The sequence below is a fragment of the Ictalurus furcatus genome, chromosome 26 (genome assembly GCF_023375685.1).
Source record: "Ictalurus furcatus strain D&B chromosome 26, Billie_1.0, whole genome shotgun sequence".
Classification (NCBI taxonomy): Eukaryota; Metazoa; Chordata; class Actinopteri; order Siluriformes; family Ictaluridae; genus Ictalurus; species Ictalurus furcatus.
Window position 1 is genome coordinate 1848024 of NC_071280.1, and position 21331 is coordinate 1869354.

The window sequence follows — 21331 nt, forward strand, 5'->3', positions numbered from 1 at the left end:
AAATCTCTTCAAGCTTTCTCCTCTCCATGACGATAAAGGAAAAAGCACCAGATTTCAAATCAAAAGGTGAAAACTTTATTTTTATATTACTGTAAATCAGATTTTATAAAAGGCACAATGTTTTGATTATTAAAGCTGATCTGTAAACAGACATGATTTGATTTTTATTGTTGAAGGTTAAGAATAAATCTTTTGACAGAAGAGTTTTCGCAGATGACGTGTAGAGAGCACGCCACTCGCCGGCTCGGGCAGGACCGTCATTTGCGAGCGGCGTCGTAATTATTAGCGAACCAGTCGCACGTCTCCTTCACGGCTGAGGGAAAAAACACAAGCGAGTCCTGTAAGTTAGGGTTCTGTGTTTGTTTGTGCACACGTGAGTCAGTGTAGTTATATTTCCACGTATGTATGTGTGTGTCTTTGTTTACAGTCCCGTCCGAAAGTACCGGGACAGCAAGGCCGATTCTTTTGTTCCTGCTATATGCTGGAGACGTCTGGACTTGAGATCGAAAGACGAATACGAGACAGTGGAGTTTCAGCTTTCGTTTCCTGATATTTACATTAAGACGTGTTTGACAGATTAGAACGTGGCACCTTTGGGGTGAGACCACATGATTTTTAGGTGATCTCTGAGTCGTAGGCTGCAGTAGAATCGGCTGTCACTGTATGCGCGTATATTTGCATATGATGCATGTTTTGTGAATGTGTGTTTGCCTATATGTGAATGTATTTGCATATACTGTATATTACATATTCTGTGTGTGTGTGTGTGTGTGTGTTTACCTGTATGGAACGGAGTGAAGGTAAAATTAGGAAGGTAGCGTCTCAGTTTAGCGTTACTCGCCGTTTTCTTCAACTGACCGTCGGATTTGCTCGTGTCATACTGAACATGTCAGGTAAAGTAAAAATCTGCGATTCACTGCACTTCTGACACACACAGTTTACAAGCGTTTACATGAAGTAAAGGATACAATCACAGGTCCTGTAAAGTCGAAAGCGTCCACGATCGCATTGGCGACATCTTTAATGGTCATCTCCTCCTCTTCTCCGACTGCAAACAGAACAGTGTGTGTTTACGTCACTCGCTCGTGACCTGGAGGCGAATCACAGTAGGTACGAGTGATGCTAACCTAGACGCTCGCCTGAGTTAATAACATTACTTTAGCACACAACCTTGGACATTCCTATCTACGTTTAGGAAGTGTTTCGGACGAGGCAAGCTGTAGTAATGAGCATCAGGAGGATGGGTTAGAGCCGTGTTTCTTCATGTATTCGGTGAATGTTCATGCCGGGTAACAGGTGCAGACAGTCAGTGGCTAACGGAACTTGGCTAGATCAGTAATGTCAAGGCCAAAAGTTCTTCACTTTTTAGGTTAACATGAAGAAAAGAGAGGTTGGGGTTACAGTAGGTTGTAATGCTTTCCACTATCTCTGTAATGTTGGATAAATTAATTAGGTTGTGCCAAAAAAAAAAATGGAGGTGAGGTGCTAAAGGCGGGAAAATAAATATTTTCACAAGTTACAGTAGATTAGATTTTCCTGGTGAGTCTACAGTGCCATTTTGTCCATTAGGTGAAAATGACGCAATTCAGGATTCTGTAACGTGATTTCTCCGTTAAAACCCAAAGGCTTTATTTTGTCCGTGTTCTGTAGCGAACAACTAACCAACACTCTTTATGCTCTTGTGTTGGAAGGCAGAGGGACTCTTGACTCTAGCCACGTTTCCATCCAAGGGTTTTTTATACTTTTTTTTTTTTTGTTGTTGTGAAAAAAGGTTTAGCGCATTAAAATGTTTACCGATATAGCTGATGGAAACGCAAATTACCGATAAAATTTCACGAGTGTCGACATCACGCGCACCATTTTATCGGTAACTCATACCATCGCTATGCTGACGACACCCAGCTCTATTTGTCCTTCCAGTCTCTGCACGTATCTCTGCTTGCCTGTCGGACATCTCGGTCTGGATGAGGGAGCACCACCTTAAGCTCAACCTGGCAAAATCTGAGCTTCTCGTCATCCCAGCCCGTCCCTCAATCAACCACAACCTCACTGTACAGCTCGGCTCAACCACACTCAAGCCAACCAGGAACCTTGGGGTGATTCTCGATGACGGCTTGACCTTTACAGACCACATCTCAACAACTGCACGGTCCTGTAGGTTCATCCTGTACAACAACAAGAAACTCAGACCCTACGTCACCGAACAGGCCACACAGATACTAGTCCAGGCTTTTGTTATCTCTAAACTGGACTACTGCAACTCACTACTCTCGGGCCTCCCGGCAGCTCCATCAAACCCCTTCAGATGATTTTTTGGACCCCTCCTACCCTCCTACCTCAACTCTCTCCTGAAGGCTTATGTTCCCTCACGCAATCTGCGATCAATCCACGACCGACGCTTAGTAGTGCCTACTCAGCGTGGCTCAAGGTCCCTTTCAAGAACATTCAAAGTAACTGTTCCTCAGTGGTGGAATGAACTTCCGACCTCAATCCGGACCGCAGAATCTCTCACCATCTTCAAAAAAACAGCTAAAGACCCACCACTTCCGTCAACACCTAACCAACCCATTAAAAAAAAATAATAAAAAATTACTCCGGCACTTACACCTCTACTCTGTGCACTTTGCTTCTTCTGGAACTCAATTAAAAGATCTTGTACAGTATCACTACTCGTATTGTTCTCCGCTTGATATATCGCTTTGCTTGTGTTTCCTCATCTGTAAGCCGCTTTGGATAAAGGCGTCCGCTCAATGGCAAAAAGCGGGTGGAAACGTGGCGATTGATGCGTATTTGAAATATTTTGCGTTTTTGAGCAAAACAAGGGTTTTAAACATAGTTAATTAGTCCTTTAATGTTCGATATTAAAACAAAACCTGTATGAACGCACGGTCTTTTGTATTTTATTTTCCAATTTTGAAACCAAAACCGAATGAACGCAACGCCCACGGACCCGATAATCTATCAAATGGACTTCGGTTTCTGTTAAAAGAAAAAAGCGAACGTCAACATTTAAAAAAAAAAAAAAGAAAAAAAACCAACAAAAAAAAAACAACAAAACTTTGCATTAAAAAAAAATCTTTTAAAAACCATTAACCATTTTAGTAAAGTTTAAAAAAAATCAAATTACATCTTGAGCACCTAAAAATGTAAAATATATATATTTTTAAAGTTACTAAAGATTGCAAATTGATTTATTCTACTCTATTCCAGTCTGATAATACATTGTTTTATTTTTACGTTGTTTTTTCCCCACGTTTCTTTTCTTTTTTTTTATTGGTTTATTTATTTACAACCAATGGTATCGCATTTTACAATGAGTTATGAATTATGAACGAACACTGTCCACCAGCGGTGCTTGGCCCCCTCATAACCCACAGGTGGAGTTCCGTCTGACTCTTCACTGGATTTACAAGAACTATTTATTTACTATTTGAGGGGGTAAGCAACAATATAAATTCTGCGCGTACCTGAGAGAATGATGGGCTCGATTTCGTCGTATTCTCTCAGCACCCACAGGCAGAGCCGAGCCAAGTCTACAGAGAAGATGAACTGGCGTAGTCCTTGACCACAACCCCAAACCTCCAGAGCTGTTCCGTCCCCTGAAACACACAATTTCACGTTCGCAGTTTCAGCGTTTACGGGGGGGCGGGGGAGGGGGGGGGGATAAGTACTGAACGCGTCAATGGTTTTTTTTTCTTTTCAGTAAATATATTTGCAATCGGGCTACTCACATAAAATTTTCATTCAGTATTAAATACATTTCGGTTAGCGTGTTCAGTACTTTTTCCCCCCGTGTCATTCCACATTATTACACACAACTTTATTTATGGACTTTAACGTTTAACGAATTCTTTTATATTTCTGGATTTCTCGAGTTCATACTGAGATTAATTATGTATATATAGTGTGTGTGTTTTTTTATATATATATATAATATATATATAATATATAAACTAATTTAATGTCTGGTGAATTTTGCATGTGAATAGCCTCAGGAAATTTTTTTTTTGACTCGTCCAATACATATTTCCCCCACTGTATAGTCAGCCCCTGCTTTAAACAGACAGCTGTGCAAATCCACAAAATAAAAACTTAATTACACACAAAGGTCTACACAAAGACGTATATGTCACCAGGCTTATCTCAGTCTGTGGAGGAAAACCGCCTCGGGCTTGTGGACCTGAGAGCATTCCTCTCTCCTTTCATACCCTTTGAGATTTTTAGTCTCACTCATTCGTGGTGTCGTCTTCACCGGCACGCACTTCGGCTTTCGTCGCTGTTCCGCTTGTATTCGACTTTTAACCCGTTTCACCCTCTATCCATAATCTCTCATTATGACTTTTATTATAGCTAGAATTACCTGCTAATGTCACAACTTTTTGTGAAGCTGTAAATCTCTTCCTGGCTGGTGACCCAATATCCTCCCCACCTGTGAAGACAAAAGAGTCTTCCCATACTGCCATAAAGAACAGCCTCGGAGACCGGGTAATCTACTGGGATTCCCCTTATCGCAGTGGCTGAAGCTCTACACAAAGGCTTGCCTCACAAGCGTTGTTTGTTCAACACGGCGTCCCAAAAGTCTCATCATACGTAGGGCAAAGGAGCGCTTTTTAGCAAAGTGTCTAATAATCAAACTTATTAACAAATTCAAAAAAGATGGACTGACTGAGAAGTCGACGTCCACGGACAGCCACTGACGGCGGTGCTGCCCCTGTGTATGGACACTTTTGGGACACCCTGTAGTTCTGTCTAGTTCCACCCCTGTCCTGTCACTGGTTTGTTATCCGATTGTGTTCGCCTGTTCCGTGTTTGTTTTTAGTTTTTTTTTCCTTTATTAGTTCGTCTGTGTATCTTCGTGAAGTGTCGCCGTGTTTTCCATGAGTGCCTTGTTTCTTTGTTTCGACTCTCACTAGTTCTCCGGGTTGATCCCGTCATTAACTCTCCTTACAGTTCTTTCTGACCTCAGACCCAAAGAAAACGCGCCCTCGACTCGAAATTCCTAATCGGCAACTCGGGGAGGTCGAGTCAACGTTTACGTCTGCGACGTAAATTTAAATCAAACTGTTGGTCACGCAAAAAAACCTTAAATCGAATATAAGATGTTTATCGAGCTTCGAATGCGGATGTTATGAAGATCAGCCGGCGTGGGCTTTCCTAATCTGCTTGGCTTCTGCCACCTATAAATAACTGAGTGACCTGGTAACATGACCGCTCTGGAATGGAACAAGGACGGTATTAAATAACTACAGCAGGGGTATTTGATGTCGTTATCATATGTCTGTTAATCAGCATCAACATTTTTTTTTGTTTGAACAAGCTGTGATGTCTGTTCGGTGCTTCTTACTCTTTGCCTTGTAGGTCTTGTGGACGAGTGCAGGTAAGACGTGACCGTCCTCGATGTTGAAGTTGTCATGTGGACCAAAAATGTTTGTTGGAATGACAGCTGTGTATCGGCGTCCATGCTGCTTAAAACAGGCCCTACACACACACACACACACACACACACACACACACACACACACACACACACAGGACAGCCAAATGTAAACTCCACCCCTATACCAGACAAGGTAGAAACTCCAAATGTTTCCCGTGGATTTACAGGTGTGCACCACAGATTCTCGCAGACGCAGCCTTCACCCCTACAAGGCGATGAAGCTCAAATTCCAATCCCCAGCAAAAGCGGAGCTAATTCACAAAATGAAGGAAATAATTTGACACGCAAACGCGACAGAAAAAGCCATCTTCGTTATTGGATTCTAAAGTGATTTAACATTGAAACCATGGCAACGACAATGCCTTCAAAACCAACTGAAACCAAAGAACAGCGGCAGCCCATGACCACATGCTCTTTCCCTGCAACGCTGAGACTAGGTGCACGTTTATGACGTCGTAAGTGAATTTTACATGTAGTACCAATGTTCAACAGTAGGTGTCGCTTCCCTTTAACTTAATAATCTGATGATGTAAGTTCAGTGTGTGAGAGTGAGTGAGTGAGTGGCCTGCCCGGGGACATGCATAGAGTCTGGCAGACGCACCCTTCCCCCTCTATGTAAACACTGTGAAATGTAGTTGTGTGTGTGTGTGTGATATGGAGAGAGAGAGAGAGAGAGTGTTTTGCACCTTAGATACCAAACGGATTCAAAGCATGTGAAGATCCGTTGCATGCAATGGCATTTATTACTGGGTTCAATATGACCCCAGACGTCACGTGTGTGTGAAGTCTCGCCATAGCGGACATCAGAAACATGAAGTAAAAGATTTTTAAAAACAACAATGTATATGTTTTTGTTTGTTTTTTACTATTTAAAGGGGGTCTGGAGTTATATAGACCCAGCTGGTAATATTATTATATTATTATCCCGTAACCTCTTTAAACCTGAAACAGTATTAAGGCTCTTTTAAAAAAATAATAATAATAATAATAATTTATAATTTTTTTTATAAAGCCAACTAATTTGTTTCCGTGATATTGATTTTCCCCTGCGTGCCATCTTCCATGTAATAAAATGGCGAGTATGGATAAGGTCAATATTGCATCCAAACACAAACTCCGCTCACCAAAATGTCGCCGTGTCAGAAAGCGTAACGCCTTCTGTAAAATGTTCAAATAAACAGTGAGGTTCTTAATCGGGAGACGTGACCTACCTGTTGTGTACGTCGACCATCCTCTTGGCGTAGGCGTAACCCCAGTTCGACTCATGAGGAGGACCGTTATGGATCTACAAACGGGATCAGAAGTGTGACAGTTTACGCCGTTGCCTGAGTGTTGAAATTCACTTTTTTTTTTTTTTTGTATACTTCGTACCTGCTGCTGCAGACATAAAGACTCGTAAAACCTAGGATTCCAAGTGTGCTCAGTCTGAACGTCCTGTAAACACACTCGGTACTGCTTGTGGTGTATGCCTTGGGGTGGGCTTTTAGGGCTTGCTATCTTTTACATGGCTGTAAAAGTCTAATAATGTAGAAAGTAAACTATTTGCATTTACATCTCTAAGGAGATGTACTGTAGGGGTGTGTGTGTGGGTGTGTGTGGGTGTGTGTGCATGTACCATTGTCTCATCAATGGGGTAGGTGGTTTTATCCGGAAAAATGCACGTAGACAAACACGAGACGACTTTCACCACGTCGAACTCGTGAGCCATTTGCAGCACGTTCTCGTTGATGGCCAGGTTCTTCCTCTTAAAAGGCAAAACAATAAAGTAAACCGATTTGTTAAGGTTAATATGGAAATTCTTTGTGTTGTATCCGCATGGGTGTGTTTTGGTTTCTGTTTGAGTTATTACCCAGAAATCTAGGTTCTCTCTCAAGTGCAGGAAGAGCCCGCCCACCTTGGCGGCGAGGTGAATAATGTGCGTGGGTCGATGCTTCTCGAAGATGGCCCTCGTCTCGGCTGCGTTTCTGAAGTCAAGCGTGCAAGAAAGATTATTATTTTTAACTTCCTTCACGTCACATGACTTCACTCACATGACTTCACGTCATCTAAGTAGAACGAGCGAACGAGTGCGTAGAGGGAGTGTAGTTTTCAATCGGTCTATGAAAAAACGAGATGTGAAGCGAAGCGATGGAAGGGAGGTGAGCGTGCCGAGGGCCTGGTTTTGGAACTCACGTCAGGTCCGCCTCTTTTGAGCTGAGGAAGATCCACTCCTCCCCTTCTCTGGCTCCTCCTTCCTGCTTCACCACGCGCTCTATGGCTTTCCCCACGAGGCCACTGCCGCCCGTCACCAGCACCCGCATCGGCTTCGTCTTGCCCTCCATCTGACGAACAGGTTCAGCTCGTTAAACATGCACACAGTTTTCCTTTCACTAATAACATCATCATTGTGACATCGTCGTTATCATCATCGACCCTAGCAAAGACATCTAGGACTTTCTTAAGCGCTTGACGTCTCTGCATTACAAGCTTGCCTCGCTGGACCAAGCTCCAGGATGACTGGATATTTTTGCCATAGTGTTGTTACGGCAGATTGGTGTGCTTATCATCTCCATCACTGTCTTGATCATTATAATATATCCATCCATCCATTTTCCATATTGCTTATCCTACCCAGGGTCACAGAGGAACTTGGAGCCTATCCAGGGGAACTCGGGGACACTCGGGACAGGGTGCTAACTCATCGCGGGCCACTTTATTATACGTCTTGTCTGCAGACCAGTTTGATGCAGTGTGTGGCGTATGGTCTGAGCACTGACAGGCTGACCCCCCACCCCTTCAACCTCTGCAGCAATGCTGGCAGCACTCATACGTCTATTTCCCAAACACAACCTCTGGATATGACGCTGAGCACGTGCACTCAACTTCTTTGGTGGACCATGGCGAGGCCTGTTCTGAGTGGAACCTGTCCTGTTAAACCGCTGTATGGTCTTGGCCACCGTGCTGCAGCTCAGTGTCAGGGTCTCGGCAATCTTCTTATAGCCTAGGCCATCTTTATGTAGAGCAACAATTCTGTTTTTCAGATCCTCAGAGAGTTCTTTGCCATGAGGTGCCATGTTGAACTTCCAGTGACCAGTATGAGGGAGTGTGAGAGCGATGACACCAAATTTAACACACCTGCTCCACATTCACACCTGAGACCTTGTAACACTAACAGGTCACATGACACCGGGGAGGGAAAATGGCTAATTGGGCCCAATTCGGACATTTTCACTTAGGGGTGTACTCACCTTTGTTGCCAGCGGTTTAGACATTAATGTCTGTGTGTTGAGTTATTTTACGATAAGGCACGATTGCTTGCTTTGGGCTGCCTTGGGCTGTTTCACTTTGTTTATTTTGCTCTGCGTCGGTTACTGTCACTAAGATCAGTTTTATCGAATTCAACTGTGGTAACAGTCTTTATCAACTATGCTGATACTGCTATGTGGTAGTAGTGGTTTTGGTCAGCTTTCTGTTATCAGTTTGAGTTTGGGGTCATCTGTGTTTTTGTGACAGTAAGGTTTTTTTGTTTGTTTTGTCTAGTTTTTTTTTATATATATATATACTTTTGTTTACCTGCGTTGAGCATATTGTAATTGATTTAGTTTTTCTTGTGTTTAGTCATACTGTATATGTATAATACATCCGTGTGGTTTTTTTTTATTATTATTTATTTAACTTTTAAACATCCAGCATGTGTATATCTTTTTATATAGAAAGCTATACACACGCTGGATGTGTAAGAGTTAAATAAAAAAAACACACACGGACGGAAGGACGTAAAGATGAGTTCTCTGCGGGAGACGAGAGTCATTTTTATTTTAGTATCTTCCCCAATGACTAAATCATTTTTTTCCCCCACAGTCGCGTTCCAACAGTTTTTCAACAGGCGATCGTGTTATTTGATTGATTGATTGATTGATCTCACTTGTTTTTAGTGCATTAATGTACGCATTAACGTGGGGGGTTCGTTCCACACGACGGTCGAATGTGAACGTGAACATGAATGAGCAGAACGTATGTTTGTGAAAGAATTGAAATGTTCGTCGATATTTTTTTTTTTTTTTTGGAGAAAAAAAAACGGCGTGACTTTGAATAAAATTTACCGACATCAATCCCCTAAAACAGATAAACCATCAACGTTTAGGAGGCAGACGTTTTAAAGACGGTGTTTTATAAGAATCGCGCGTGTTACATGCCTCCTAAACATAACCTTTTAGGAGGTTTCAATGTTTAAAGCGTTGCCTCAAAGAATCGAGCGTTTTGTTTAAACTAGAAAGACGAGTTTTTCGGGACATGTCTTGGAGGCACGGATCCACAGAAGCGATAAATACAGAAGATCTGCCTATACACACCACCCTCCACACGTGTTTCCTCATGCCCCAGTTCTGTAGACCGTGTGAACTTATGAGCTCTGGTGACAGTGCCTGAAGCTTGCGTGTGCACGGGTAGGTGTGGGGTTTTGCTGACTAGAATGCTTACAAATGTGTTTGTTAACGGATTAAGGAGAGAGTCGTGCGTCTCAGTGCTTAGATGATGGTCAGGACGTCGTAGTTAAAACACAGAAGAAACTCTGCAACTATCTGTTACGATGTCTGCTCCGAGAACTCCTAATACCCCTAGAGGAATGTTGTGTATTCACCAACACGAGGACCTGACTTCTGCTCCTAGGGGAAAAAAACAAAAACAAAAAAACCCCAAGATGTTAGTTTGGCAATTTATCCCTGAAGATATTGTAAAGACGTTGTTGTTGTTTAACCCCGAGCAGGGCGTCAACGACTCCGAGGGTCGTCTCTTAAGTCCGAGGGTTCTTTAGGAGGTAGGAAAAACATTTAAAGATGATGTTTTAAAAGAAACGGGTGTTTTGTACATAATGCTGAAAAAGAAAAATGTTAGTAGTCCAGTGTGAAATAAATGGGTGGAGACACGCTGAGTACATTTCTGTTCCACAGTCGATGCGGATCCCCACCATTAATGTAGCGCGACAGATGTACACACCCTCCGTGACTACGTTACTTAAGGTTGAAACATTTTTATTTTGTAGAGAGAGGTGCGCTTGGTATATTTCGTAAAACCTTATTTTGACAGGTGTAGGTCAAAGGTCATCAGTAATAAACTTGAAATCCGGTTCTGGTGCATCCCCGCACACACACACACACACACACACACTCGTATTGTTCTCCGCTGTGTTCTCTCATTTGTAAGTCGTTTTGGATAAAAACGTCTGTGAAAGGAATCATGTAAATGTACTACAACTGAACTTTTGTTTGAAATCAATTAATTAATGCAGAAATTTCAGTTTAAATTACACAAAAATATTAAGTTGGTGTAATTAATGACATTATGACCTCAACACGATTCATCAAAATAATGTTTACAACGTTACATATTTAATCAGATCGATAAATTGGAATTTTTTTTTTATCTGGCAACCACATATTTAATTAAGTGGTGGTAATAGGTCCCTGAATTACCTTTTAGACAAAAGCGTTGTGATTATTTCTGACTACGAGTTTCCTGAGACAACCGCTCTGGGTTCTTACACACACACACACACACACACACACACACACACACACACACTGTGTGATCAATCAGAATAAAAGACATCTGTTTAAACATTTAGGTCATAGATAGTTGATGATTATCAGTAGTAAACTTTAAATCCAGTTCTGGTGCATTCCTATGCGCGCGCGCACACACACACACACACACACACACTTTCTTTTCACATTATTTAAAAGGAATTTAAGTGTTATGTACGTAATTACCATAGTTATGAACACAAGTTGTTAAGGTGACGATCGTGTTTAAAATTCCGTTGCTCCAGTTAGAGTTTCTCCAGTAGAACGCAGCCTTTTAAAGCAGGAGACGTGCCCCATTTTAAGTCGTATAACGATAATAACTAAAACCCGGTGTGATTTACACTACAGGTATCACACCCGGCATCTCTGCAGGTTTTATAGACATAAAAGCACTGAATGAAATGAGCAATATAGACAAAAAAGAAACACTCTGCGTCTACTACTTTTATCTCTCATAGAACTATCCACAGTCCAAAGGCTGCTAATTCTGCTCAAAGAGTAAACTGACTACAATGGAGCTAGAAGGCTATATGTGCGAATGACAAAAGATTTTTTAAAAAAAATCTAAAAAGTATCAGTACATGAAATCAGATTGCACACTGTAGTTGACGTTTACGCCAATAAGCAGAAATGCAATCATGCTTTTCTTTCCTTACAGCACAAATGAAACGTTCTCATTCTTTTCCACTGTAAACTAAAGCGCCGATTTTCAAATTACACTGCTAAATATGACTAGCGTTAGCTAAAAATAGTCCATCAACTGTATCAGCAGGTGTAGTCTAACCTATACACGAGTCCAGGATCGGTCATATCACGAGAGAGAATATTCCCAGATTCACTGCTTTAGTAGAATTTATTTGTGAGTGAAATGAGCCTCACATTCAAATGCCCTCTGTTCAGTATTGGTTCAGTCTACAGGTCCTCTAACACAGTCTTAACTGTCTGAACCTGTCCAGACATGTTAGATGGGTATGGACTTGACGTTAATTTCGTTAAGCTACTGCTTTCTTCTAGAACTCAAGTAAGAGATCTTGTATGGTAGCGCTACTCGTATTGTTCTCCGCTGGACGGATCGCTTTGCGTGTGTTCTCTCATTTGTAAGTCGCTTTGGATAAAAACGTCTGTTAAAGGAATACATGTAAATGTACTACAACTTAAATTTTGCTTGAAATCAATTTTTATATATATATAGAACAGATCACCAGTATGATCCCAAAGAACATTGGACCGGATCCATAGTTTACATCAACTGCTCTCACGTGTTCAACCTGTATTACGAGTACTGAACACCGAGAGGAAGAGAACGTGTAGCTTTACTGTTCAGTGGAACTTTTATTGTTTATTTGGATCTGTCTTGATTCATTCTCATATTCGGGGTTGTTTTTTTTTGTTTTGTTTTTTAAATTCATTTTATTATTATTTTTTTATGAAGTACCTTCAACCTAGGAGAGTCTGGCATCTGACATAACGTATGAACGTAGGAAGGTGGATTTACACCGTGCGCCCCACTGGCACCCTTGTTGAGAAGAAACTCAAACAAGTCATAAATGTTCAAAGGTCAGGCAGTGCAGGAGTACGGCAAATAAAAGCACATCACCTATTTAGATTATAGCTACGATTAAGTTTATATATACGTTTACGTTTATTCATTGAGCGGACGCTTTTATCCAAAGCGGCTTACAGATGAGGAAACGCAAGCAAGGCGATATATCAAGCGGAGAACAATACGAGTAGTGCTACCGTACAAGATCTTCTTACTTGAGTTCTAGAAGAAGCAAAGTGCACAGAGTAGAGTTGTAAGTGCAAGAATAAGTTTTTATTGTAAGCATTCTGGTCACCAAAACCCACAGGAAACAAGTCTCTGTCTCACGCCCACCCACACATGTGCACACGCGTGCACACACGCAAGCTTCAGGCACTGTCACCAGAGCTCATAAGTTTACACGGTCTACAGAACTGGGGCATGAGGAAACACGTGTGGAGGGTGGTGTGTACAGGCAGATCTTCTGTATTTATCGGTTCTGTGGATCCGTGCCTCCAAGACATGTCCCGAAAAACTCGTCTTTCTAGTTTAAACAAAACGCTCGATTCTTTGAGGCAACGCTTTAAACATTGAAACCTCCTAAAAGGTTATGTTTAGGAGGCATGTAACACGCGCGATTCTTATAAAACACCGTCTTTAAAACGTCTGCCTCCTAAACGTTGATGGTTTATCTGTTTTAGGGGATTGATGTCGGTAAATTTTATTCAAAGTCACGCCGTTTTTTTTTCTCCAAAAAAAATCGACGAACGTTTCAATTCTTTCACAAACATACGTTCTGCTCATTCATGTTCACGTTCACATTCGACCGTCGTGTGGAACGAACCCCCCACGTTAATGCGTACATTAATGCACTAAAAACAAGTGAGATCAATCAATCAATCAATCAAATAACACGATCGCCTGTTGAAAAACTGTTGGAACGCGACTGTGGGGGAAAAAAAATGATTTAGTCATTGGGGAAGATACTAAAATAAAAATGACTCTCGTCTCCCGCAGAGAACTCATCTTTACGTCCTTCCGTCCGTGTGTGTTTTTTTTATTTAACTCTTACACATCCAGAGTGTGTATAGCTTTCTATATAAAAAGATATACACATGCTGGATGTTTAAAAGTTAAATAAATAATAATTTTTAAAAAACCACACGGATGGAGATATATAATATAACAAAAATATGCATTATAGCCCTATGAGTAATGCAAGCTGTGTACACAATGAACAGAGCTGCAGTCATCCAGTGAATTATAAGGCGATTGTATGTATAGTGCTTGGCATGTAAGCCCATCCGTATACCGACTGCAGCGATGTATAGTATGGTCCGCAGCAGCATGTACACACGTCAAGAAATCAGTCTTGATGGTTTAGAGTAGCACTACTGCTTTTGCTTAAACAGAAAAGTACTGCAAATTCCCATAGACAGTGTTACTGTAAACGTCATAAAAAACACCGCAAATGCAGCGTATATTACAAATAAGTGCGTATTTTCGAAAATAAATTAAATTCACAAAGTGAAACATCAAATAACGTGTTAATAACGTGTTTTTTAACGTGCAATTGTAGAATCAGGAATAAATAATTAGAAGCAGTTCGTTGAAAGCGATCATCTCCTTCAGATGCTCCTTAGGAGAGTAGGACAACGCAGGATTAACCAACCAACCTAAACCAAATCTATGTAGAGTCAAGGCCGGTCACACGTACTCTTCCACATGACGCTATCTAGACGGTGAGACGTTCGTTCGGCGTAACATGCTGATACGCAAACCAGACAAGACGTATAATAAAGTGGCCCGCGATGAGTTAGCACCCTGTCCCGAGTGTCCCCGAGTTCCCCTGGATAGGCTCCAGGTTCCTCTGTGACCCTGGGTAGGATAAGCAGTATGGAAAATGGATGGATGGATATATTATAATGATCAAGACAGTGATGGAGATGATGAGCACACCAGTCTGCCGTAACAACACTATGGCAAAAATATCCAGTCATCCTGGAGCTTGGTCCAGCGAGGCAAGCTTGTAATGAAGCATGGGCGTAACCACACATTCTTTGGGGGGGGGGGGGGGGGTCGTGTCCCCCCAATGTTGAGGAAATACCAATCTGTCCCCCAATATACAGTACAAAATATTTTCTATATGTCCCCCCTTTAATGAACCCTGCCAACGGATCTCTCTTTTCTTCATCTATTTATTTATTCATGTCTACTCCTTTTTAATATTTCCGTTTGTTAAGGGAAATAGGTGTGTCCCCCCTCCAGTTGTACACTTGGCCGCGCCCATACTCAACGCAAGTTGGTTGATATATTTGAGCAGCTCAGTCTGTAAGAAATGGAGACAGCAGCCAAGTGTAGAAAAGTGCAGCGGAACATACGAGTTTTTTTTTGAGACAGTCAGTAACTAGATTCCTAAATAGTAGGTGACCTTAGCGTAGTGTAGAAGGCATCATACCATGGCTTGGTTTGTTCTTAAGAACATCGATTAACTTTTGATATTTGCACACTCGCGAAGTAGGCTAGGCTAACGCCAGGTCCAGTTTTTCACCGTTAACGTTACATTCACTTGTATATCCTCCCGCCGAGTTCGCTGTGAACCCTCACGCTGTGACAGACTGTTATACATGCGAGTGAAAGCGAGGAAAGTTGCACAGCATGCGTATGTGGTTTGCCTGCACGCATCTTATCTCGCCTCTACTTATTGTGGTGGGTTTCATGGTAGGTTTTGGAGCAGAGAATACATCTGCCCAGAGGACGTCCACAGCACCCTACAATTTCCCCATGCTGTGGGAGCTTCTATCACTCAGAAATCACATGAGTTCAAACGGTAACGGTAATCCTAAAACTATGTTCTAAATATGCGAATTTTCAGTATCAAACTTCGGATGTTGGGGGAGGGGATATGTCCATACCACGGTAATGTCCTTGTAATGCAGAGACGTCAAGCGCTTAAGAAAGTCCTAGATGTCTTTGCTAGGGTCGATGATGATAACGACGATGTCACAATGATGATGTTATTAGTGAAAGGAAAACTGTGTGCATGTTTAACGAGCTGAACCTGTTCGTCAGATGGAGGGCGAGACGAAGCCGATGCGGGTGCTGGTGACGGGCGGCAGTGGCCTCGTGGGGAAAGCCATAGAGCGCGTGGTGAAGCAGGAAGGAGGAGCCAGAGAAGGGGAGGAGTGGATCTTCCTCAGCTCAAAAGAGGCGGACCTGACGCGAGTTCCAAAACCAGGCCCTCGGCACGCTCACCTCCCTTCCATCGCTTCGCTTCACATCTCGTCGTTTCATAGACCGATTGAAAACTACACTCCCTCTACGCACTCGTTCGCTCGTTCTACTTAGATGACGTGATGTTAAAGGACGCTGGCGAGGAAGTTAAAAATAATAATCTTTCTTGCACGCTTGACTTCAGAAACGCAGCCGAGACGAGGGCCATCTTCGAGAAGCATCGACATACACAAGTTATTCGCCTCGCCGCCAAGGTGTGCGGGCTCTTCCTGCACTTGAGAGAGAACCTAGATTTCTGGGTAATAACTCAAACAGACATACTGTAACCAAACACACCCATGCGGATACAACACATAGAGAATTTCTATAGTAACCTTAACAAACCGGTTTACTTTATTGTTTTTGCCTTTTAAGAGGAAGAACCTGGCCATCAACGAGAACGTGCTGCAAACGGCTCACGAGTTCGACGTGGTGAAAGTCGTCTCGTGTTTGTCTACGCGCATTTTCCCGGATATAACCACCGACCCCATTGATGACACGATGGTACACACACACACACACACACACACACACACCTACATGTAATCAATATTAACCATTTGATACACCTTTTCTCACATAAGTATGTACGTATGGAACGCACATGAATGTACTGATCAGACTGATGATGCAACAGATTACATCAAACCTAACATTTTTTTTAATCTATAACCTTCATCTGTCAAGATCAAAAGGTTTATTGATGGTAAGCAACACACAACATTATTTATCTTTACCCTACATCTGTCAAGATAAGGATGATTGGTGATAGCCTTTTGACCTAGGCATTTCAACATCTTATTGATTTATGATGACCTTTGACCTAGACCTGTCAAGATAAGGTTTAACAAAACATATGAAGAAAAAAAAAAAAGTAAAATTATAATGAATTAATTCAAGACTGAAGAAAGGCATTCCTTATTATTTCATATATGTATATAATTAGAGATGCACCGACGTATGAGTTCATGTTCATTAGAGTAACGTGTTTTGTGTTGACGAGACCAGTTACTGTCAAACAACTTCTTGAAATGGAGAGAATAAAGTTTTTATTTTGCGACTCCTTCAAAACTGTGTGAATTAATCATTATTCATTTAAAAGAAGGCATAAAAGGCAGAACTATCGGTATCGGCTGAGAATTTTAGCATATATATATATATATATATACAATATATATTTCTCTTCTCTAGGCCTATTTTTTCCAGTGCTGATGGTCATCTGATTGTGTAAGTGATCAATAAGTTATCTCTCTCTCTTTTTTATTTATTTATTTATTTATTTATTTATTTAGCCTGTGCCAACAGGAGCTACAGGAGGACGGAAGTTCGAGTAAAAGTAATAAAACATTAGCAGAGAAGAAGGGAGGAAAGTCCGAAACCCAGGAAGTTAGCGCCATCGATCAGTTTCGTGAACACATTGTGACATCATTATGACCAAAGGTGTGCGTAAATGAAGTTTTCGACTTCATGCAACATAAAAGTATGACTTTATTGTTTTCTTATTATTATTATTATTATTATTATTATTATTATTATTATTAAATCCTGACATGTGATGTAAACATGTCTATCCAACTCATATATGCTCATCTGAAAGAAAAGAAATGCATCCCAGTAATATCTATTTATGAGTAAGTGAACAATAAAGTTACCTTTTTTTTTATGTAAGTGTTTAGACGGAAAATATCTCCAGGTGTGCCAGGCGCTCCCTCGACTGCCGTTGTCTCAATATTAAATTATTCACAGCCAATCTTTAGTCGATGAAAACACAACAACTGCTCTGAACCAGACAAAATAAAAGAGAAAAATAATAATAAATGAAGTCCTTGAAGCGTCACTCTGAGGGGGTGGGGGGGAAGACAAACCTGTTGAACCTTCTGGAAAACAGCGATACTATCAACCCCTCTCCTCCGAACTTATTTACCTGCGTGATAGAACGTGCGCGCGCAGCTTTTACACTCTCCTCGCCAACCGTTACCACCCAATGAATCGGTTCGTTCGAGTGAACAGGTTCAAACGAATCGAAATAGGCGAGTTGATTCATTTGCTTCAGCGCGAGGTACGTGTAAGATGATTCGTTCGTTTCACTGTGTCTGGTTTAATTGTTGTTGTTGTTGTTTTTTTTACTGAATCGAATAAAAAGTGAATCGCTGACATATCAAAATAAAGAAAAGAAATAAAAAAGAACCAAAGTGGTACCAAATAGGTGTTTAAACCTGCCGTTGAATCTACGATACAATACAATTTAGTATCATCTGTTCTATATATATATATATATATATATATATAATATAAATGTGTGTGTGTATATGTGTGTATATATATATATATATGTATATGTGTGTATGTATGTATATGTATATGTATGTATACAGTATCTGACAAAAGTGAGTACACCCCTCACATTTTTGTAAATATTTGATTATATCTTTTCACGTGACAACACTGAAGAAATGAACCTGCGTGAATTGCCCCCCCCCCCCCCCCCCCCGCAAAACGTCAGCAAAATATTCTCAGTTGTTTGTGCTGGTTTAATATTTTGTTTAATATTTGTTGTATAATATTTTATAAACGGAAGCAGCACAAACGAAACTTTTGTCGGCACAAACGAAGCACAAACAAACGAGCCTATTTTGAATGAACTTGGGGCATGTGTCGGGCTGGTGACGTCACCGCACCATAATTAAATGCCTAATATTTTAAAAACGAAAGCAGCACAAACGAAGCACAAACGATTGAGCCTATTTCGGGTTAATCTGGAGCATGTGGGGGGGGGGGGGGCTGAGTGACCTCAGAATGACCTTTGAATATTCTTTTAATATCTCCTGAACCGAAGCAGCACAAACGAAAATTTTTACGGCACAAACCAGCACAAACGATTGAGAATATTTTGCTGACGTTTTGCGTTGGTGGCGGGGTGGGACGGGACGACGGGACTTCTCACAGGTAAGAAATGACACTTTGCTACAATGTAAAGTAGTGAGTGTACAGCTTGTGTAACAGTGTAAATTTGCCGTCCCCTCAAAATAACTCAACACACAGCCATTAATGTCTAAACCGCTGGCAACAAAAGTGAGTACACCCCTAAGTGAAAATGTCCAAATTGGGCCCAAAGTGTCCATATTTTGTGTGGCCACCATTATTTTCCAGCACTGCCTTAACCCTCTTGGGCATGGAGTCCACCAGAGCTTCACAGGTTGCCACTGGAGTCCTCTTCCACTCCTGCATGATGACATCACGGAGCTGGTGGATGTTAGAGACCTTGTGCTCCTCCACCTTCCGTTTGAGGATGCCCCACAGATGCTCAATAGGATTTAGGTCTGGAGACATGCTTGGCCAGTTCATCACCTTCACCCTCAGCTTCTTTAGCAAGGCAGTGGTGGTCTTGGAGGTGTGTTTGGGGTCGTCATCATGCTGGAATACTGCATACTGATCATGCTCTGCTTCAGTATGTCACAGTACATGTTAGCATTCATGGTTCCCTCAATGAACTGTAGCTCCCCAGTGCCGGCAGCACTCATGCAGCCCCAGACCATGACACTCTCACCACCATGCTTGACTGTAGAAGACACACTTGTCTTTGTACTCCTCACCTGGTTGCCCCACACACGCTTGACACCATCTGAACCAAATAAGTTTATCTTGGTCTCATCAGACCACAGGACATGGTTCCAGTAATCCATGTCCTTAGTCTGCTTGTCTTCAGCAAACTGTTTGCGGGCTTTCTTGTGCATCATCTTTAGAAGAGGCTTCCTTCTGGGACGACAGCCATGCAGACCAATCTGATGCAGTGTGCCGCGTATGGTCTGAGCACTGACAGGCTGACCCCCCACCCCTTCAACCTCTGCAGCAATGCTGGCAGCTGCTGGCTCAAATTTTGCCTATTACCTGAAGACACTTAACATAGAAACAGATACTCACATATTCAATTGGAGAAAGAAAAATAAGACACCAGCCGTGAGTGAGAAGAAGCAAGGGTCCAGGTTTATTCGTTCCGTTCCACCACACGAGATCCCCACGATTTGAGACGTCCCAAAATGCGATCTAAAAAAACAGAGCTGAAGCTCTTCTATTTATAGTTTTCTTAGGGTCATGATGACCCAGACACCAATGTGTTTTAGAAAGAGCTTATCAAAATTACCAGTATGTTTTGAAAAGAGCCTTTTCCGAACACCATTAGGTTTGAAAGAGGTACGAGACACAACATTTCGGAGAGACCTTGGTCTCACAGTCATGCAACATGACTCAACTACCCTTATAAATGGCCTCTCTTGGTTCTCTCTTAAAAATTAAGGCCTTCGTCTGTATTAGTCCTGACTTTTTCTCGTGAGACAAGACTCTTCCCCACCTCCAAGTATATTATGAATAAGTTTCTTTCACATTTTTCTGTATTTCTGGTTTATAATTTCCTTTCATATTTGCTCTACATTTCTGTTTATATATATATATATATATATATATATATATATATATATATATATATATATGGTTACACTGCTTGCAAGTGGTTTACTGTACTCCCTACTTCATAATATCATTATATTATCCTTATAATATCTTAATACTCCTTTTATTATTCTTATAATGTTCTGTTTTCTTTCTGTATGTGTGTTCATGGTGGCATAGGCCTGTGTGTGTGTGTGTGTGTGTGTGTGTGTGTGTGTGTGTGTGTGTGTGTCTTAGTTAACCGTCCACCTACGCTCTGAGGCCTGCTGCAATAATCAAATATATGTATGGTTTGCACCTTGCTTATCTGTGTGTTGTGTCTTAGGTAAACATCTGTTCATACAGTCCACCAGCCCAGTGAATTCTCAATAAGATTACATATTACTCATACTAGGTTCTCCCTCGTGTTTATTTCATGTATATTTTATATACAACACAGCACTCATACGTCTATTTCCCAAACACAACCTCTGGATATGACGCTGAGCACGTGCAGTCAACTTCTTTGGTCGAACATGGCGAGGCCTGTTCTGAGTGGAACCTGTCCTGTTAAACCGCTGTATGGTCTTGGCCACCGTGCTGCAGCTCAGTGTCATTGTCTTGGCAATCTTCTTATAGCCTAGGCCATCTTTATGTAGAGCAACAATTCTGTTTTTCAGATCCTCAGAGAGTTCTTTGCCATGAGGTGCCATGTTGAACTTCCAGTGACCAGTATGAGGGAGTGTGAGAGCGATGACACCAAATTTAACACACCTGCTCCCCATTCACACCTGAGACCTTGTAACACTAACAAGTCACATGACACCGGGGAGGGAAAATGGCTAATTGGGCCCAATTCGGACATTTTCACTTAGGGGTGTACTCACTTTTGTTGGCAGCGGTTTAGACATTAATGGCTGTGTGTTGAGTTATTTTGAGGGGACGGCAAATTTACACTGTTACACAAGCTGTACACTCACTACTTTACATTGTAGCAAAGTGTCATTTCTTCAGTGTTGTCACATGAAAAGATATCATCAAATATTTACAAAAATGTGAGGGGTGTACTCACTTTTGTGAGATACTGTATATATACACACTCCCACCTTCCAC

General features: G+C 41.5%; 2 protein-coding genes across 6 annotated transcripts; one reads left to right on the forward strand and one right to left on the reverse strand.

Annotated features, from left to right (window-relative positions):
• Nucleotides 1–47: 47 nt before the first annotated feature.
• On the reverse strand, nucleotides 48–17732 carry LOC128602305 (GDP-L-fucose synthase). 4 transcript variants are annotated; one of them, XM_053616026.1, is made up of 11 exons: nucleotides 17446–17732; nucleotides 9769–10080; nucleotides 7610–7758; nucleotides 7287–7401; nucleotides 7053–7181; nucleotides 6649–6722; nucleotides 5345–5478; nucleotides 3468–3599; nucleotides 969–1048; nucleotides 781–880; nucleotides 48–313 (listed from the first exon to the last, which is right to left on the reverse strand). In XM_053616026.1, the coding sequence occupies exons 2-11, from the start codon at nucleotides 9790–9792 to the stop codon at nucleotides 258–260; spliced, it is 993 nt and encodes a 330-aa protein (XP_053472001.1). In that variant the 5' UTR covers nucleotides 9793–10080; nucleotides 17446–17732; the 3' UTR covers nucleotides 48–257. The 4 variants fall into 4 exon arrangements, with proteins under 4 accessions (XP_053472001.1, XP_053472005.1, XP_053472003.1 ...); XM_053616030.1 differs by having other exon boundaries at nucleotides 10031–10080; nucleotides 17446–17730; XM_053616028.1 differs by having other exon boundaries at nucleotides 9896–10080; nucleotides 17446–17730.
• LOC128602306 (GDP-L-fucose synthase-like) lies at nucleotides 14602–17437 on the forward strand. 2 transcript variants are annotated; one of them, XM_053616032.1, is made up of 5 exons: nucleotides 14602–15741; nucleotides 15939–16053; nucleotides 16169–16297; nucleotides 16985–17020; nucleotides 17099–17437. In XM_053616032.1, exons 1-4 carry the CDS (start codon nucleotides 15593–15595, stop codon nucleotides 17003–17005), a joined length of 414 nt encoding a protein of 137 aa, XP_053472007.1. In that variant the 5' UTR covers nucleotides 14602–15592; the 3' UTR covers nucleotides 17006–17020; nucleotides 17099–17437. The 2 variants fall into 2 exon arrangements, with proteins under 2 accessions (XP_053472007.1, XP_053472006.1); XM_053616031.1 differs by having other exon boundaries at nucleotides 16985–17437.
• Nucleotides 17733–21331: the final 3599 nt, after the last annotated feature.